Here is a 20,317-nt window from a genome sequence, read left to right as displayed (position 1 = left end):
TTCATTAAATCGGGGATTTTACTGAAACGCAGCAGTTGAACTGTGTGTTTTCCGGGGCTCGGCGGGCCGTGAACGCATCGCATTAACACCACATTAATACTACACTACCCACACCCCCCCGCGTCGGGACATGTTGTAGGAAATCCGCTTGCGGCGGATTATTGTAATCCGACAGAGGGTTTGGACGACACATCGGATCACGGAGGGAAAAAAAAGCAGCCCAGCGGCCTGTAACAGATGCGGCTCGTCCGACAGTAGAGGGCTAAAGTTGGGATATGACCCGCCGCCCTGCTCGGTGTTCCCGCAGCCTGTGATCGGCTGTGCCCGGGCCGTTTCCTGGACTGTCCGTGCTCTGACAGCGGCTTGGCATCACGGCACCGCGGAGATTTAACCCGCTGGTTGAAGACGTCCCTCCTCCTTCTCCCTTCCCCCGCTAGGTTTAGGTCCAGCCCCGGCCCGGCTTGGCTCGGCTCGGCTGTCCTGTTTGCGGATCGAAGCAGTGCTGCCGCCGCTCGAACTCAACTAGCTAGTGCGGCTAGCTCAGACCAGCTAGCTAGCTAGTTAGTCCGGAATCGATCAAGTTTATTTGGGATCGATTGATTTAATCGCAGCGCAGCGGGAAGCAGAATGTCAGCGAAGGACCAGAACAAACTCTCCACCGTCGAAAGACCCATTAAAGGTGCGTTCTTGTTTTTTTGTTTTTCTCTCTTTTCGTTTCTTGCTGCAGGAAGTTAACGGAGCTAGTTAGTTGCTAAATGCGAGCAGCTCACCGGCCGCTGGAGGACGACCCAGCCCGGGTGACACTTCATTTAGCGAGGTTTGATTCGACGTGGAGCCCTCGGTGGATCATGGTGCTTCACTGCTACCTTTACCCGCCACAGGTTCATCGACTACCGCTAATTAATTAGGGCTGTATCTTAGCTGCCCGGAGCCACTGACATCCAGCGTTTATGTTTGCCCACATTCAAAGCTCAGAGTCCGGGGACGAGTCCGTCCAGCGGGCCGGAGTCTGGACTCCTTAATTGGGGGGAATGTAATGTTTATGTGGAATGTGGATGTTAACGTAGCTATGTAACACACCTTAACAAACACCTGTGATGATAATGAGTTGAGCAGGTTAGGAAACACTATCACACTGTAGAAGAGACGCTGCAGTGTTTGTATGTGTGTGTGTGTGTGTGTTCCCTGCATATGTTAGGATACGAGCTGTAACACTTACTCTTTCATTTAATATAATTATAATTCTTAAATATCAGTGTTTAATCATTTATAATCAGTTCACCACAGACTATACAATCAGTGGTTCATTCTTAGCAAACCCTGTTCCACACTGAGTCAGACTTTCTGCCTAACTCAACTGAGAAATGTATTGATTTAGTATGCACTTGTGTGCATATAATTTAATTTGGCAGCAAAACGAACGATTATGACATTTTAGCCAATCAGCTGGCTTACACTAGATTTCGGCTTAATGAAGACACCTTCACAGTACAGTAGAGCTTATATTGCACAAAACGACAATGTAGTTAAATGTATTCTGAAATCTAACAACAAGATGTTTTTGTCTTTCCTAATGCTGAAATGACGGAGGACACATGTACCTCACTGTTCTAGCCTATCTTAACAGTGAAGTACTTTGATTCCAATACTGAAATTAATTTTACTTTAATTGTGGTTTGATTGGTCTGTTGAAATCTTGTATAAATTATTGTTTTCACAGACTCATGATGTTCAGATTGTTATAAGTCAATCAATTTACAAGACTATTGGTTAAAAGAATCAAAGCATCCATCACTTTAGTTCTTTCCAAACTAAAGCTGGGGTAGGCAATATGTATATTTGGTTTTTGATCAATAATTGTTTCTGGCCTTGAATAAAATCAACCAGTGACAGGCTTTGACCCATCATTAGTCAGTTCAGAGAGAAAGATTTGAGCTTCCTATTGGCTGTTCTACTAGTTTGCGACCTTTCAGCGTAAATGCCACTTTTACCACACAGCTAACTGGCACTGCTGCAAGGAAATCTACAGAAGGACGAGTCTAATAATCAAAGCAATAAAACTTGTGTTAATGTAGGTTGAGTAATTCCAAAATATAGAGATTTTCACCTCATGAAGACGTGTGGTCTTACTTTACTGATCATTTAAATGAATTCCTCGATGAAATGACACTCTGTTTTAAACACAACTATTTTATTTGAGAGTCCAAATATACAAATCAGTTTTCAGTCTGTATACAATGTACCGCCCTCAGTTCAGGTTTCTCTTGAGTTGTGTCATGTCCGTGTGTTGGATGACCGCGTTACAGGTGTTTTTCACCGTGTGTGTTTACAGACGAATCGCCCACAGCCTCCTCCTTTATTTAGCAGTTTATTTTTAAAAATTCTAAATGAGCTTTGTGAGTGTGTGGTGGCGAAACAATTTCTGTGACCTCATTAGTTGACATCGCCACAGACATGTGGCCACAGAGCGGGTCACACATGCTGTAGCTGTACAACTGTTTGTTTGAAGGTCACTAACACTGTGTTTACACTGCACTCTCTCACACACACACACACACAGTGGAGGCCTCAGCTCAAACACTGCTCTGTCACTTTGAATGTGGAGGCGTCACATTGCTGAACTGCATTCTGGGTCTGTCGCTTTGCTCGCGTTGCACGTGGCAGAAGTTGAGAAATGCTCAACTTTACAAGCTATTGGCCAATCATAGCATGCTATGGAAGGTGCTAGCTAATCAAATCATGTTATAGCTCAAACACTCAGACAAGGTTGTTATCCCCATTACCAAAGTTTCTTGTTGGACTAAGTGCACCCAACGTTGGCAGAAATGGCAAAGATTACATCACTGTCATGATATTAACTCTTGCTACATAGTGAGCCATGATAGACACTGCTCTGCTGACCTTGGAGCACTAATCGTAAGGCCTACTCATCCTAACATCGTACACTCACCAGTATAACCATGTTTCCACCAAGGGAGCGGTTCAGTATGGAATGTATTTTTCCTGTGTCTATTCCAGTAGGAATAGTAGAAAAATAACCGGTCCCCACCATTCCATTTATCGATACCCTTCCTACCAGAGTAATGGTACAGTACAGGTGAGCTGATTGGGCAAAATAAAAGCTCCTTGAATGCCTGCAGTCTTTTGAGACAAACAGTCACAATCTGAGCAGGAAAAAAGAGCTGCTGGAGGGTATGTATCTCACTGACGTGGCCACCAGGCACAGCCCAAACCTGGCCTACCAAGTAAAGGCACTGTTCTCAGTCGAAATGCAAGCCTGACCCAGGGTTCTACCGTTCCAAACCGTTCCGTTTTTTACCAAGCTGAAATACCATGATGGAAACATGTGGGAGTGTCTGACCCCTGGTGCTGGAAATCTACTGCTGTTTTCCCATCATGGTTTGGTTTGGTACAGTATGGTACCCTTTGGAATGGGTCAGACTTCGACTGAGAACAGTACCTTTACTTGGTAGGCGGGTGTGATCTGTCGTACCAAACTCTGTATGAGAACAGACTGCGGGCGTCGAAGAAACACCCGTCACATAATAGTGACGTCTTCCTGTCGTGTCATCGGCTGACTGTTGTGAGTGCCAAAAATGTCACGGTAGGGGCTGGTTATTTTGGTACTGTTCCGAATGGAAACACAAAAAAGTACCGTACTGTACCAAACCATATTTAGCCGTGGTAACACATGCCAGCATCGGGTGTAAACATCTATGTCCCAGGACTCCACTCGCATCCTGTACAGTTTGAGCCTAAACACATACAAGTGGTCTGATTTGCTAGCACTACTGCTGGAATATTTACATAACATGATTAAATTGGCAGGTGCTAGTGCTGCCACTTGGAAAGTTAAACATTTCTCAACTCCAGCTGTGTGCAGCAGCGTGAGCAGAAAGAAGCAACACATCCAGAATTCAGCTCAGAAAACACGATGGTGCCACAAAGTAGATGAGTAGCATATCAGTGGAAGCCTCGTACACTGTAAACCGTCATTAAAACTGGTTTGTGCAGCAAAGTAACACGTTTAAAATCTCGCTGTACTAAATAGCCTTGTATCTAATTAACTGTCCCTGTCTGTGAAATCAACCGCTTAATTGTTCCAGTGAACATAGCAGCTAATTTCACAGTGGTTGCCATAGGAATGAATCCACTTCCCGTTACCTTGCAAACGGACGCGGAGCTCTGGAGGAATTATGTGTTACGCCACTTGACCTTTGACCTCACCTGGTGCTTCCCTCCTGAATAGCTCCATGGGATCAGGAGAGAAAAGCTGCAAATCATTTACACACACATACTTCTTAGGACGCTGCATTGACTTCCATTTATCTGGACAATGTTAACCGTAACCAGCTAACACCTAACTTTAACCATTGACCTAACCACAATTTTAAACCTTAGTCCTAAATGAGATGACAAATAAAAGTAAACACACACAGATGGAGAAATAAGTTTATTTATTTATTAGACTTTCATGAAAGATAATTAGTCAGTTGTCGACAAAGATGTCTGTGTGGGCCCCACGATGGAGCTCTGCCCTGGGCCCCATTCTGTGTCCACGTCTCGTTCTGGGTGAAGTTGTAACATCCGTATGTTTTACACCTTTTTTTTGGTTGCTCAAAGTTTCTAAATAAGTGTGTGTGTGAGTGTGTGTGTGAGTGTGTGTGAGTGTGTGTGAGTGTGTGTGTGTGTGTGCACTCTGGCAGGAACGCTGTCTCTCTCTCACTGATTATTTGAATACCACTTCCTGTGGCACCTCCTTTTCACACCTGTGGTTTTTTTGTGAGCTGTGACTGGCTGAACATGTGTCACACTGACTTAACAGGGGACAGAGATTAAGAAATGTCTCTGTCCCTGTCACACACACACACACACACACACACACACACACACACACACACGACACACACACAGAGGACCTTCTTTTCTGGCATAAACACTGACCTTGTCAGGAACAGTAGTCCTCATGAGGACCAAAACCGGGTCCTAATGAGGCAGAACGGCTAAGATTTGAACCATGATCAAGTTAAAATTGCTTATTAACTGGTTATTGCGAATGTAGGGATAACATGCTTTGGTTCTGCTGTCTGAATAAATTCAATGCAGAGACCTTAAAAGGATGGCTGCATGAACGTGTGTGTGTGTGCGCGCGTGCTGCCAGTTTCAACATGTTGTCCTTCATAGAGTATCAGATACAGACACACACGGGTTGAAGGACTTGTTATCTGAAGATAAATCTCTGATGAAAACTCTGCAGCTGTTGGTTTATCAAAGCTGTAGAATGTTATACAACATTTTTATAATTTTTAGGCCGAAAAAGACAGAAATCTGATGTAATCATTTCTTTAGGATTAAACAGTTTGATTGGCGGGTGAATCTGTCACTCACTGTCTGTAACGGTTCATTATGATAATATTTAATGTTTTCATTCATGACATTATGTTGCCAGTATCAACAAAACTGTTGTCTCTGCTCTGCTTCAGGCTTTGCGTGTTTTTTGGGTTATTTTTTGGTGTGTGTTTTGAGGGCGGAGCTTTGATAAGAAGCAAACAGAAGCAGTTAGCAGGACGTGCCGGTGCGTCTGTCCACGCTCCCACTTTACTGGACTTCCTCTGCTGTGACATTTCTGACCTCTTCAACTCTCTGACAAACTTTTTTACTTGTCTTGCTCAACAACTTGAACAACGCCTAGAATTAGCAATAAAAGCATATAAAATAAACAAGTTAGCATTGGATTATGTGCCTAATGTGAAGTGACACAAGTGGAATCAATTTCCTGTGGATTACCTCCTCCTCTTCTTCTTCTTCTTCTTCTTCTTCTTCTTCTTCTCCTCCTCACTCAGAGTGTGTTTTATGGCAGTGATCGACATCTGCCTTCTCGGGATCTTTGGTGATCCGGCAAAATTGTCTCCTCTTTGCTTGTCCCCGACTGTTTAGGCCTTCGAGGACACAGCAGCTAATCACCATCATCACTTTTTATGAATACAGCCGGTGAAGAGATGAGTTGCCTGGCAAAATGGCGTTTTGATTTCAGCTTCCTCATGCTCTATTACATAATCACGGTCAAACTGAATCTCAGGGTTTTTAGCTGCTGTTTTTCGATCAAAACAATCCTCTGTATAAGGAATGAAGTGTTTTGATTTCCCTCTGTGTTTCATCCGCGCGTCTCGTTGTGTCTGCAGCGGTGCCATATCCTCCAGGGACTCGCCTGACGGTCAAGGACCTGTACGTGGATGGACGACCCAGTGTGGAGATACTGAAGGCTCACCTGGTGAAGGAGGGTCGGCTGGAGGAGGAGTCGGCTCTGCGGATCATCAACGAGGGCGCCGCCATCCTGCGCCAGGAGAAATGCATGCTGGAAGTGGAGGCTCCCATCACAGGTGTGTGTGTGTGTGTGTGTTGTGTTTTGACGAAGACTTATAACTGAACCGGTAAATATTGTGATTGTTGATCATGTTTTGTGTGTCCAGTATGTGGTGATGTCCACGGACAGTTCTTTGACCTGATGAAGCTCTTCGAGGTGGGCGGGTCTCCCAGCACCACCCGCTACTTGTTCCTCGGGGACTACGTGGACCGAGGGTACTTCAGTATCGAGGTAGGCTCCACCCCCGTCACGTTTGTGTGTCAAACATTTCGAGCGGCGTCGTGTCGACTCCTGTCTCCTCGCTGTCCTGACTGCTACTCTCAGCACCCCGCCCTCACACACACACACACACACACACACACACACACACACACACACACACAGAGAGCATACGTGCACACACACGCCTCACACGTTGCCTCCAGACTTGGGCCGTGTCCCATTTCCAGAACAGTCAATGGGAAAGAATGAGTGTGACTCGTTTGTATTGGCTGCTGTCGTAGTTCCTGGTTGGGATCAGTGGATCCTGGAGGCTGGAACTTCCTGCCTAAGTCACAAGTTTGTTTCTGGACATTTGATTTTGCTCCACATTGCACTGTACAGTTGCCACGGCAACAGGCATGTCTCCTCAGGAAATCTAGACTCTCTCTGTAGTTTCGTCTCATCCTGCATTAGCATCTCTGGTTCAGTGACTTTGTGACACTGGTAAAGAACGTGCTTCTCAAAGTCATCCTTAGAAGTCGGTGTCTACAAAGACGAGACTCCTTCCTAGTGTTGTTGGAAAGTATACAATACAATAGCAAGTGTTTGTGACATTGTTGACCAATGACCAGCATGGAACACAAGAGAAGCTGCACTGTGTGTGAAGCGTTTGTTGTTAGTGCATTAAATGTATGCATTTTCTTACTTATTGCCTGTTGTTTATGCTAATTACAAGGTTCCCACGGGTCCTTGAAATCTTTGAAAGTTTGTGAATTTGAATCTAAACAAAATTTGAAAACTGAACATTCACTCTACGTAGACAAAGGTCATTGAACGAGTTTGCATTTGGTGTAGGAAACAAGTTGATCTTTAGGTAAATGGCTCCCTTGTTTGTTACGATGCCACCTACTGTTTCATGCCCTGCGTTGCTTGATGGAGGTAGACGAGGCCTACGCAGGACAAATGGTCATAATGACTGGCAGGTGTTGTGTACACTGTCCACTGTCTCTCGCTCTTCTGTTGATGTGAGATTCCATGCAGAACAATGAGTGAGTAACGTTAAGCAAAAGAGCAAATGATGACGTGATGGTGCCCGGGAAATGAACATTCCAAGATCTCTGGTTTTCCATATGCAGAATGTCCTGCTAATCAATAAAAATGGACGAAGACGCTCTTACAAGTTGCTCTACCATCTTAAGCTGTGTCACCTCATTCTAGTCCTTGAATTTGAGGGAATTGGTCCTGGAAAGTCATTCAAAAGTTCTTGAATTTGATGCCAACCAAGGTGTGGGAACCCTGTAGTAAGCAATGTCAGCTAATTACAGCCATTGGAGGTTAACTTGTTGTGTTTCATTGATATTGGAAGTGGGAAGAACCGTGTAGAGTGGAGAAGATACTGCTCGTTTTGTTGTAATATATTATTATTTATATTATTGTCATTAACTTTATGACAAATTTACGGTAAATTTATGTTGACCTTTCAGTCTCGTGCGACCGCCTTCTCTTGCCATTTAAAAAAGCTTGGCAAAACATGAATGTGCAAAGGATTGTGCAGCGCTCGGTGATGAACCATCCTTAAAATTCAGCCGTTTGAGGATCCGTCCTTGACTTTAAGAAGAACCTACTTTCAATTCTCAGCGGGAATTTACCTTTCTGTGAGACTGGTCGAGGACGGAGACCTTCAGATGCAGGTCTGACTAAGATCAGCCTTTTTTTTTTTTATCAGGCAGAGGTGATTCATGTGCTTCTATTGATGAGGTTGTGAATCACATGTGGCCCCGGGCATCGGTTATTTTCCAGAGGTCTCTAAGAACAAGGGGGTTGATTTTTAGAGACGTTAACTCTGTGAATGAAAGACGAGAGAAGTTTGTTTGATCATAGTTGACATAGAATTGACCACCTCCTCGTGTGTGTGTGTGTGTGTCACAGTGTGTCCTGTACCTCTGGGCTCTGAAGATCAACCATCCCAACACCCTCTTCCTCCTCAGAGGAAACCACGAGTGCCGACACCTCACAGAGTATTTCACCTTCAAACAGGAGTGTAAGTCCCAATGCCCCGCCCACATATTTTACTTTCAACATTCCACCATAGGCAAACGTTAATGGAATGCTTGTTTGTGTGTGTGTTCCAGGTAAAATAAAGTACTCTGAGCAGGTGTATGACGCCTGTATGGAGGCGTTTGACTGCCTCCCTCTGGCTGCTCTGCTCAACCAGCAGTTCCTGTGTGTACACGGCGGCCTGAGCCCTGAAATCACCTGCCTGGACGACATTCGGAAGGTAACCAACGCTAGCCCAACTCAATCTGACCCGCTTTGGTTTACATGAGTCGTCAGGAAGTTGCCAGGTTCCAGTTCACTCTGCCATCCGCAGAAGATTTTGATTGATTTGATGTTTTATCTTTAAAATGCTGAAAATACTGAAAACTGAGTTGTTATCAAAAGTTTGTATTAATCTTGGTTGCATGAAAATGCAGTGTGAATGGGTGAGTAGCTAGAATTTGGCGTTCACACGAACAAAGAACATGTAAAAGTGAGTGTGTAAAAGAACGGGAAAACAATAGCGTGGATTCTGACTCAACTCGGTGTGAACTCTGAATTATCATCCACACTATCGTTTTCATGTTTTTTTAGGGTGGATGATAATTGTGGGATTCAGCCTAACGAAGAAAATTATAACACTAGTGTTGATGCTGACTTGGCATTTACACTAATGAAGAATAGGAAAATAAAGGTGTGGATGCTGACTCAGCATTCCTTTTAATACAGACTTGGTGTTCACACTAAAGAAAGAACAGGAAAACAATTGTGTGGATCCTCATTCAGCATCCACACTTATACAGAACAGGAAAACAGCTGAGCAGATGATGACTCAGCGTTCACACTAAACTGAATGTTGGTATTTTCTGTCAAAAACCAACTCGGTTCAAAGATGAGTGTTGTTGTCAGTTTTCCACCGCTGTCAGGTGTCGTTATCATTTTTCATTTTCAGTGTCGGCGTGTTTGTGACTGGTGTGAACTGTGATTTTGTGCAGCTCGACCGGTTTAAGGAGCCACCTGCGTTCGGGCCGATGTGTGACCTCCTGTGGTCGGACCCGGGTGAGGACTACGGCTCGGAAAAGACCCAGGAACATTTCTGCCACAACAGTGTGAGAGGCTGCTCTTACTTCTACAGGTACGAAGCTGTCAGGACGGGAAAACAAAGAGCCTCTCGCTGCTGTGATAATCTGTTTCAAGCTACTCTAAACAAAGGCTTATCTGTGGATAAATGAGTGCTGTTTAAATCCGCTGTCGCACAGATAATGAAAACAAATATTAGCATTCTCTGCTCTGTCTTCACGTCCGTGCTGAATGTGCCGCGTCGGCGCCACACGGAGGTCACGGAGGTGAAAGCTGCTGCTGCTGAAAAGCCTCTTTATCCTGCACAACAGACATTTAATGCTTTTATTAATTCACGGCGTTGCACTTGTGACACATGTGTTCGTGGTTTATTCTTCACAGCTGGTTTAATGCGCTGAGTACCAGTCAGTTTATGTCACGGGCTGACAAACAAACACTTGGAACAGGAAGTTCACGTCTGCAGTTTCATGTTCACATGCACCAAAATGGAGAGAGTCATTGAGATTAGAGCAGATATCTGAACTTTATCACTTTATAAGACTTTATATCTGATACTAGTGCAATTAAAACAATGTCTTTTCTGCTTTTATAGATATAGGCTTGGGCTGCAACTAATGATTATTTTCATAATCAATTAGAAGTACTTGTTTGGTCCACAAAATGTCCACAAAACATGACATGATGGTGTTCTCAAACGTCCTATTGTGTCATCAAACCAAAATTAATCAGTTTTAATAATTTCTTTGTGGAGCAAAGAAGCCAAATATTTACATTTAAGAGGCTAAAAACTCAAACATCGAGTAAAGGCAATAATCAAATTAGTTGGCAATTCATTTAGTAATAGATTTATTATTGCAGCCTGACTTTAGATCTTATCTTATTAGACACCAAAACAACAATAAAAATAACCTGAGCTGACTGTAAACTTTCAAAGAGCAAAGTGACAGTTTAAAAAAAACTAAAATACATCTTAAACAATGTATAACTCCACAAGCTGTGCTGTAACAGTCTACAAAATAATCAGTTTTTTGCTTGATTAAATGTCGAGTATTTTTAAACAAGATTTTTGTGAAACTATTTAACATTAAACAGACTTACTCTCTGATTCCAGGTTTAGTATTTTCTGCAGTATCACAGATATCTTTCCTCATCGTCCATGTGTGCAGGAAACACTGTGACTCACAGCTTCACGTGTCATATTTCGTGTGTAGATGTTCTGAAGTGAATTAGCAGCTCCGTGAGGATCAGATAATCAGAAAAAAAATCCTTGACCCTAATTAATCCCTAAATTTAGCGCAGTTGTTGCACTCATGTTTTACTCCAGTTTCTGTGGCCTTCTTTTTACCGTCACAGCAACGCGCCGCTCTGAACGCCCCCGGTTCCATGGTAGAGACGCGCGCGGCCGTTCACAGGAATCCAAACACTCGTCATTTGTATACTTATCTGATTTATCACAGTACATTTGTTTGTGGGTCATATATAGCTCTTGTGTGTGTGTTTGTCTCGCAGTTATCAAGCAGTGTGTGACTTCCTGATGAACAACAACCTGCTGTCTGTAATACGAGCACATGAGGCCCAGGACGCGGGGTGAGTCCAAACATCACATGTTATCGTATCTCATATCGTAAACAACACAAAAACGTCTCGTCTCTTAAAGCTGGTCCTGATGGATCGATACATATCTGTGTGTGTGTGTGTGTGTGTGTAACTAACGGTGTCTCGTCTCCATCTCCAGATATCGAATGTACAGGAAGAGTCAGACGACGGGTTTCCCGTCTTTAATCACCATCTTTTCAGCTCCTAACTATCTGGACGTGTACAATAACAAAGGTAAGAGCAGCAACGATAGAAACCATGGCAACAGGCTGGGGAACCTTGAAGCCTTAGCAACTGCAGAGAGGAAGTGAATGATGAAGAGATGTTAATGTGCGTGCGTGTGTGTGTGTGTGTGTTGTCCTCAGCGGCGGTGCTCAAGTATGAGAATAATGTGATGAACATCCGACAGTTTAACTGCTCACCTCACCCCTACTGGCTGCCCAACTTCATGGACGTCTTCACCTGGTCCCTGCCCTTCGTCGGAGAGAAAGGTCAGAGTGTGTGTGTGTGTGTGTGTGTGAGAGAACTTCATCCAACAAATAAAATTAAAAACTTTAAACCAGCTCCTGTTCTGAACAAAAACTTAGTTCTGTTTGTTCTCTTTTGTGTCTGCAGTTACCACACTCTGCCCCCTAGTGTTCAACACAACACACACACACACACACACATTTATTTACATCTGCGATATTATCATGATAATTGCGATATACTCGCACAACGGCTATAGTCAGCATGAGTGAGCTTTTGGCACCATCTAGTGGACTGAAATGTCAATATATTTATTTTTTATCCTAATTTACAAAACGATTGATTTTATATTTATTTATTTATTTATTTATAACGCCTATGTTTCACAAAATATCGCAATATTTCACTCTTCCCCCGAAAATATTCACATATAAGAAGCCAAGCTGGATTTAAAAATGATGGATTTAATTGGTTCCTCTTTGCAGCCCTGTTATCTTTATACATCGGAATGTTTGTCCAAGGTGTATTTATTTAGTCGAGTAACATATTTGTGTTAAACTGAATGAACACGTTTACACTGTTTAATTATACACTCACACACATTGACACTTTGTCAACACTGTCAGTCAAAACAGCGTCTCTGCAAACTCTCTTTCTTTGTGTTTAAGTGTTTACACGTTGGCTAAAATCCAACGCAGAAATAAGAATAAACACCAGAGAGGAGTGTCCCAGCACGTCACAGATCCTCTGTGTGTGTGTGTGTGTGTGTGTGTGTCAAAAACATGCTAATTATTTATCTGTGACGTCTTCTTCAGATATCGTTAACGTGTTAAAGTTGTAAATTGAACTGTGTGTTTTTCTTTCACAGTGACTGAGATGCTGGTGAACGTGTTAAACATCTGCTCTGACGACGAGCTGATGTCAGAGGGAGACGACACGTGTGAAGGTGAGAGGATGAGACACGTTTGGATGTTTCCATTTTAAAGGTCACTCACTCACTCACTCACGGATGACTTGATACCACTTCTTTGTGACCGATATCACAAAAAGTATCAACTGATACCGACATCAGATTAGACCATTCATGAACGTATGAAACTGTTAACACATATTTGTGCCGAGTCATTTCAAAGAAAATTCTCCAACTGTGTAACAAATATTGTCCTCCCCCAAAAAGAGCCCAAAACAGCCCAAAAAAATGCTTTTGCTGATTTGTATTTACATTTTTATAGTCTGTTCATAGTGAAGCATGTAATATATAGGATTACTGGATTTTACATTTTTATCTGATCCAATATTCCAACAGTTACTGCATCCAGTTAACGGCACCATTTTATTGCCCTGTTGTCCTTGTCCCACTCTACACACTCTGATATCAGTATCTTAATACAGAACCATATATACAGTATGTAGATGTCACTTATCAGCTTGAGCACTCACCATATGTTTCGCTATGAGATACTGGCAAGAATCCAATATTGTGAGTCCCTAATCAAAATAACTGCCGGTTAATATAGTAATCGATCAATTGCTGCTGTGTGTGGAGGTGATACCATTCCTTTTTTAGCTTGTCAGTATTAGATGTTCTCCAGTTGAGCTATTGCATCACAGACCAGCTACTTGTTAGCGCGCGGAGAGACATTCAATGACTTCCTGCCATCCATTAACTTGAAAATATTTACTTCCTTAATGAGTTTTGTCGCTCAACACGATAAATAATGAATTTAGTAGAGTGATATATGAGCACTTGAGTGACTGATAGAATCCAAGTTTCCACTAAAGCTGTGTTGTTACCGGCGTTTTTCCCTCCCTTTGCACCTAAACGATGATTCTCTGCTGACAAATCAACAAACTTCAGTGTGTGTAGCTCCGCAGACGATACACAATATCGTGAGTGTGTGTGAAGTGAGTTAAATGTAGAAATGAAAGTAATTAAAAGTAAATGTTTGTATATAAGAGAACTAAATAAACACATAGGTGTCGCTATGTTGGTGTCATGTTTGCTGACTGTATTTTGTTGTTTTCCAGGTGGCACTCCTGCTGTCAGGAAGGAGGTGATCAGGAATAAAATCCGGGCGATTGGAAAGATGGCGCGTGTCTTCTCTGTGCTCAGGTGTGTGTTGTTTTTTCTTCTTCCTCACGTCGCCTGTGTGTTTTCATGCCGAGTGTAAAAAAAGAAAAAGGAGGAGAAATTATTTAGAATCTTAATTTTAAATGAAGGTTATCAGACAGAAGCTGTCGCTCCACTTTAGTTTAAGGTTAATGGCTTTTCCTTGATTTACACTCGTCCTCCTTTTAATCCTGTGGAAGTGTGTCACAGGCGTTAATGACGACTGCTGATCACAAAAAACCTCTGTGCTGTTTTCAAACCCACTGACACGGCGTCGACACTTCCTCCAACACTGATTTATCTGTGTGTGTGTGTGGGTGTGGGTGTGGGTGTGGGTGAGTATGTTTTCATTAGTTCTGCTATTTTTCTATTTCTTCACGCTCCTTGGTGTGTAGTGCCCTTCAACCGCTCTTTATCTACACATCAGTGACACACACTAGATTGAATTGTACGAGTGTTTAAGTATAAACAGCACAATACAGAGCGAATTAACAAAGATTTAACTCAAATAAATCACTGACGGCAGCTTTTAAGATTGGAATTGGTTCAGTGAACTTATAGACAACAGCTCTGTGTCGTCTGCATTGAAGGAAAAGATCCAGGAGCTTGTGTGAAAGAAACACAGGGGGCCATGGGTTGAGCCTTGAGGAACACCAGAAAAGCAATATTGAGAATGATTTCCACTGCTGTTGATGATGATGCTAACAAACATTTAATGTGTTTGTGTGTGTGTTTTGACAGAGAGGAGAATGAGTGTGTGTTACAGCTGAAGGGTTTGACCCCGACAGGAACGCTGCCTATGGGAGTTTTGTCCGGAGGTCGACAAACTCTGCAAAGCGGTGAGTGTTGTTTCCCAGCGAACACTAACACAGAGTCGAGCTGACACTAACTTCCTGTGCCTGCACTACTCACGCGAGAGACTAACGTCCCTGAACGCAACACACACACACCCATACACGCAGTGAGGTAGAAGCATCTGCTAATATTATGTGTCACATGTCTGTTTACATGTGTTTAATTTAAAAAAGATAGGGATGTTTTTTAGTTAGTTTTCTCTAACGCTTATCGCAGTAGTTTCATGTCTGAGTAACTTGTACGTAAAAGTAACGACTTGGATATAAACATTTTGGATGTTATTTTCAAATACGTTATTACATTAAATCCTTATATTTTTTAGTGCAGAAATATTCAACTGTTAGAACACACTGACACTCAACTGACATTAGCTTAATATTTTAATGTTTATGAACCGATTTCAGCTTTCCTCTTGAATAATACAAGTAGAACTGAAACAATTAATCGAAGAAAAAGATTTCTGATTTTCATTTCTTAAATGTGAATATTTTCTTAATTTCTTTGCTCTGGATAACAAAGCAATCATTAAAAGTGAATCTTTTTGGTTTGTGGACAAAACAAGACATTTGAGGACAAGACATTTCCAGGTTTGATGAACACTGATCAATATTTTGTAAGGTTTTCTGACATTTTATGGACCAAATGATTCATCGAGAAAATAATCAACAGATGAATCGATTATGAAAATAATCGTTAGTTGCAAAATAATATTGAAACATTATTTTGTACAAGGTTTTAATGTCTTAATGTTTCATACTAGACCTTAATAGTGTCAAATTATTACATACCAGGTCCTAAATGTGTTCAAATATGACAAATTTCGTCTAGAACGTCTAGTTTGTGTCTTTGTAAATGAAAAAAATCTACATTTGTCAAAGGAGTTGTTTAATAAGTTAACTATTATTACAAACTAGGTTTTTAATGTGTTCCAATGTTGTCTATTACACATTAATATGTTATAAGTGTCCAAAACCGGTCTTAAATGTGTTTAAATATGACAAATTAGGTCTTAAAAGCATTGAAATATTTTGTGCTTCATACGATGAGTAAAGTATGTGAAAGACTATTACACAACAGGTTCTAAATGTGTTAAAATGTTGCGTGCTACGCCTTTTAATATGTTGAAATATTACATACCACGTCTTCAATTAAAATATGACGCTGTGGTCTTGAATGCTTTGAAACATTTAGCTTTTTCAAGAAAACTATCTCAATGTCATACGAGTTGTTTAATACAATAAGCATTATTATGCAATAGTTTGTAAATGTGGTCAAATGTTGCGTACGATGCCTTAAATCTGTCGAAATATTACATACTGGGTCTTAAAAATGTTAAATTTCTTTAAAATTTTTACAAAATGTACATTGTACTACTTCTTAAATAAGTCAAATTATTATTTATTAGGTCGTATGTATGTTAAAATAGTTCACACTTGGTCTAAAATATCCAACAATGTTACGTGTAAAGTCTTAATTGTACGTCTTAAATGCATTCAGATATCACATACTAGGTCTTTAGTAACGCTTACGTTAAAACTCGGGTGTAACACACGTACGTTGTTTTCTAAATAAGTGACACAAACATTCAACCTGAACATGTGATCACTGCTCTGATGATGATGATGATGATGAAGATTTGTGTCATGTGACTGTCTAACCTGTGTCTCTGGGGATGTGGGCGGGGCTGTTGTATGATGATTGACATGTTAACTGACTGACTGAATGCCTCTCTCTCTCTCTCTCTCTCTCCATTGGTTTTGGGCATGACTCTCTATCACGCTTACACAGCCACCGTAGAGGCAGAGGAGGCTCGAGGTACGACACTGTCTCTCTCCATCTGTCCCCCTCTCTGTCCGTCCGTGTCTGCGTCCCTGTGTTTACGTCTCTGTCTCCACTTTGTTGATTTGCACATAAAACAGTTTTAACAGTATTTTGTTTTCTCTGTCGATCGATAATCAATAATTTAATCTAACGCTGTCTCTTTGTCCGCATGCCGTCCTCTTCCTCTGCCTGTGATCAAAGTAAGTTTCCTTCGCCTCCTCTCGACCAATCAGAGCTCAGTAGTATTCAGAGTAGAGCAGGGTCAAAGGTCAAAGTGTTCACTGTCACTTTATTAGGAACAGAAATGTGACCCTTTCAAACCTTTTATTTGTGTTTTTTTTCTTTATTTATATTCATATTAAAGTTTGGTTTGTATTTTCTTCATTACAATATTAAGATTATTCATTATTTCAGTTGGTTTTATTTGTTTTTAATGATATTTTGAAGTAGTTTAATTCATATTATTATATTTAATTATACTTTTACAGTTTTTAACTTTACTTTTACTTTTTCTGAAAAGTAGTGAAAATTAAAAATTGTAGGATTTTTCATTTCAGTGTAAAACACATTTAAAGTGCTCCAATGTTGTCTATTACACATTAATATGTTACAAGTGTCCAAAACCGGTCTTAAATGTGTTTAAATATGACAAATTAGGTGTTAAAAGCATTGAAATATTTTGTGCTTCATACGATGAGTAAAGTATGTGAAAGGCTATTACGCAACAAGTTCTAAATGTGTTAAAATGTTGCGTGCTACACCTTTAATATGTTGAAATATTACACACCACATCTTAAATGGGTTCAAATATGACACTGTTGTCTTGATTGCTTTGAAATATTTAGCTCAATGTCATACGAGTTGTTTAATACAAAAAGCATTATTATGCAATAGGTTGTAAATGTGGTCAAATGTTGCGTACGATGCCTTTAAATCTGTCGAAATATTACATACATACATAAAAATGAAATAATTGTATGTATGTTCAAATAGTTCACACTTGGTCTAAAATATTACATTACATGTCATTTAGCAGTCGCTTTTATCCAAAGCCACTTGAGTACAATCAGCCAGGGGTGGAGTCAAACTTGCGACCATTGCAACCATGATGTCTTTCGCACACAGGGTACCGGTCTTAACCACTGAGCCACTCCACCCCAATATCTAACAGTGTTACGTGTAAACCCTTCAATGCATTCAGATATCACGTACTAGGTCTTTAGTAACGCTTACGTTAAAACTCAGATATAACAGCTGCTGTTTGACCTTTAACCTCTGCCTCTGTGTGTTATCTTGCTCTAATTAACCCCTCTCTCTCTCTCTCCCACTCCTCGCAGCGATTCAAGGTTTCAAACCTCAGCACAAGATCCAGAGCTTCGAGGAGGCTCGAGGCCTCGACCGCATCAACGAGCGGATGCCACCGCGCCGCGACAGCAAGCAGCAAGACTCCACCCCCTCCCTCAACAACCTGCCCGCCAGCACCGGACCCCCAGACAAGAACGGCACCAACGCCCAGGCCTAGATGCTCCACCCCCTTTACCTCCCCCCTCTTCCTCCTCCTCCTCCTTCTTCTCCTCTTCCTTCCTCCTCCTCTTCCTCCCTCTACTCTCCTTTAAGAGCAGGAGAAGACGCCGTTCAGTCCGAGCGACTCGTCGCCATTAATTTATTTCCTCATCGATTTAAAAGAGAAAGAAAATCATCGATCAGACTGAACAGGATCTAAATCTCATCGCACACGGATCCATTTTTTTTTGGTTTATTTGTTTGTTTTTGAGAAAGAGGAAGTGACGCTCACTGAAACACACACACGTACATGCGCACACACACACACACACACTCACACACTCACACACAATCAAACACACGTCCTTTCTTATGCCAATGACAGTGTGAATGAGAGTATTGACATTTATCTGTACATTTGACTTGTTCCATCTTTTCAATGTGATCTCTTTTTCTTTCTTTCTTTTTTTTTTACAAACATAGATTTAGATGTAAAGATCGGGGGGAAGTTAAAGGGTCATTCCGCTTTACTGTAAGGTTTGTTGGAAGAGCAGGAATCTCAACTTCGGCAGTCACTGACTCTTGAGTTGACTTTTTCCGTTTTTTGTACGAGTCAGTGAACTCACCAGAGAAACGTCCAAGAGGCGCGGTGAGGACAGTGATTGTTGATGATGATGATGATGATGATGATGATTATTATTATTATTATTATTATTATTATTATTAATAATCAGATTATAAAGGGAAAAGTATGGCACGCTTCCTGTCTGCTCATGTTTAGGCTGCGTATCTCCTCATTGTGACTAAAGGCGAGAAGACATCTTTACTTGACCGCCGTCAGCTCCTCCCACACTCTGATCATCTCCAGTTGAGAAGACAAGAGGACAAAGTAAAAGTCCCAGCACTTGTTTCGTCCCGATAATTAACAAAAATTGTTGTTTAATCGTGTTAAATTTGACTTGTTTTGTGTTCGTACGCCATCAGAGAGAGAGAGAGAGAGAGAGCTGAATGGTCATGTCATCCATGAATCCAGATCAGATTTAATCAGATTACCGTGTGTCCTTGTCTTCTTAGCACTTGTTTCGTCCCAATAATCGACAGAAATCCAGTTTAATTTCACTCTGTGCTGTTTTTGGACACCATCACAGAGAGTGAAAATGAATCCTGTTCACATCAATCACGAATCCAGATCAGATTTAATCAGATTCCTGCCTGTCCTCCGCTCCCCCCACAGTCTGCACGTCTCCAGTCGAGACAAATTAAAAGTCCCAGCACTTGTTTTGTTTCCCGATAATCCTCGGGAAATCGTTGTTTAATCCCATTGAATTTGATTTTTCATTTCATTTGTGAAAATGAATCCGGTTCATGTCCACTGTCCTCAGGTGTGTCCTCAGTGTTTACTGGTACGTTCACGATCAGTCAGTTTCACCAAAGAGGAATCGTCCTTTAACCTGATGATGATGATGATGATGAGGAGAAGGAGGTAGAGGAGGAACCCTGGTTGGTTTTATGTAATGATTGGTTTCTTTTGGGTGGAGGTGGGGGGGGAGTCTGTAATTTCTGACTTCTGTCTGGGTCTTTGAACATATCACAGAATGTACAGAAACTTTTTCTTTTTTTTGTTTTTGTTGACTTCCTGTACGCGCGGCCTCATTTATGTCGATGTTTTCACTCCATTCAAATAAAAACGGAGAAGTGACGTCGTCGTCGTCTCTTTAATCACTCACTGCTGCTTTCAGGGCTCAAGGACGCTGCCGGCCAATCAGAGGCCGGTGTGGGGACGCGTTGCTTTGTGATGAGTGGCATTGAATTGTTGCCAGCTCCTCACTCTCATGTGTCGCTCCCGTATGTTTCTTAGCAACAGAATTACCTGCAGTTTGGGAGCGGGGGCGTTTTAAACGCACCAAGGCCACACTACAGCAGCAGCGGCGGGGGCATCGTTGTCACGACAACAGGTGTAAAAGACAATGAGGAGAGAGGTGAGAACACCAGAGCGGAGGTGTGAGTGTCGGGGAGAGAAAAAAACAAACAAAAACGTAGGTCAGTGAAGGCACCGTGTAACAAACAAGGTTATCATTCAATTTACTTAGTTTCAATAAACTTCCTGTTCTAGTGGAATAATAATAATTCAGCTTCAGAGTTAAAAACCTTATAAAATTAATATAACAAGAGTGTGAAGAGAAAATACTCTGTGTTCATGGTTCTGTGGAAAATGCAGCTCCAGTAAAAAGTACAGGGAAAGATCAAATTTGTTGTTATTGATTTAAACAAAATTCATACTG

General features: G+C 41.6%; 1 protein-coding gene across 3 annotated transcripts; it reads left to right on the top strand.

The window, feature by feature from the left end:
- The first annotated feature begins 123 nt into the window (after positions 1–123).
- Positions 124–19,734, top strand: ppp3ccb (protein phosphatase 3, catalytic subunit, gamma isozyme, b). 3 transcript variants are annotated; one of them, XM_044012450.1, is made up of 14 exons: positions 124–679; positions 6,183–6,380; positions 6,471–6,595; positions 8,495–8,606; positions 8,698–8,843; positions 9,598–9,737; positions 11,192–11,269; positions 11,418–11,512; positions 11,644–11,769; positions 12,615–12,692; positions 13,775–13,859; positions 14,598–14,695; positions 16,500–16,526; positions 17,870–19,734. In XM_044012450.1, the coding sequence occupies exons 1-14, from the start codon at positions 628–630 to the stop codon at positions 18,052–18,054; spliced, it is 1,545 nt and encodes a 514-aa protein (XP_043868385.1). In that variant the 5' UTR covers positions 124–627; the 3' UTR covers positions 18,055–19,734. The 3 variants fall into 3 exon arrangements, with proteins under 3 accessions (XP_043868385.1, XP_043868387.1, XP_043868386.1); XM_044012451.1 differs by having other exon boundaries at positions 125–679; positions 17,879–19,734; XM_044012452.1 differs by lacking the exon at positions 16,500–16,526.
- The last annotated feature ends 583 nt before the right edge of the window (positions 19,735–20,317 follow it).

The sequence above is a fragment of the Solea senegalensis genome, linkage group LG21, assembly GCF_019176455.1.
Source record: "Solea senegalensis isolate Sse05_10M linkage group LG21, IFAPA_SoseM_1, whole genome shotgun sequence".
Classification (NCBI taxonomy): Eukaryota; Metazoa; Chordata; class Actinopteri; order Pleuronectiformes; family Soleidae; genus Solea; species Solea senegalensis.
Note: the sequence above shows the minus strand (reverse complement) of the source record. Positions and strands in the feature narration are given on the sequence as shown.

Bases quoted from the DNA above. Each gene is read 5' to 3' on its own strand.
- ppp3ccb (XM_044012450.1), top strand. From the start codon at position 628: ATGTCAGCGAAGGACCAGAACAAACTCTCCACCGTCGAAAGACCCATT. The intron at 11,513-11,643 runs GTAAGAGCAGCA...TGTTGTCCTCAG, and splicing joins GGACGTGTACAATAACAAAG to CGGCGGTGCTCAAGTATGAG. The intron at 12,693-13,774 runs GTGAGAGGATGA...GTTGTTTTCCAG, and splicing joins GGGAGACGACACGTGTGAAG to GTGGCACTCCTGCTGTCAGG.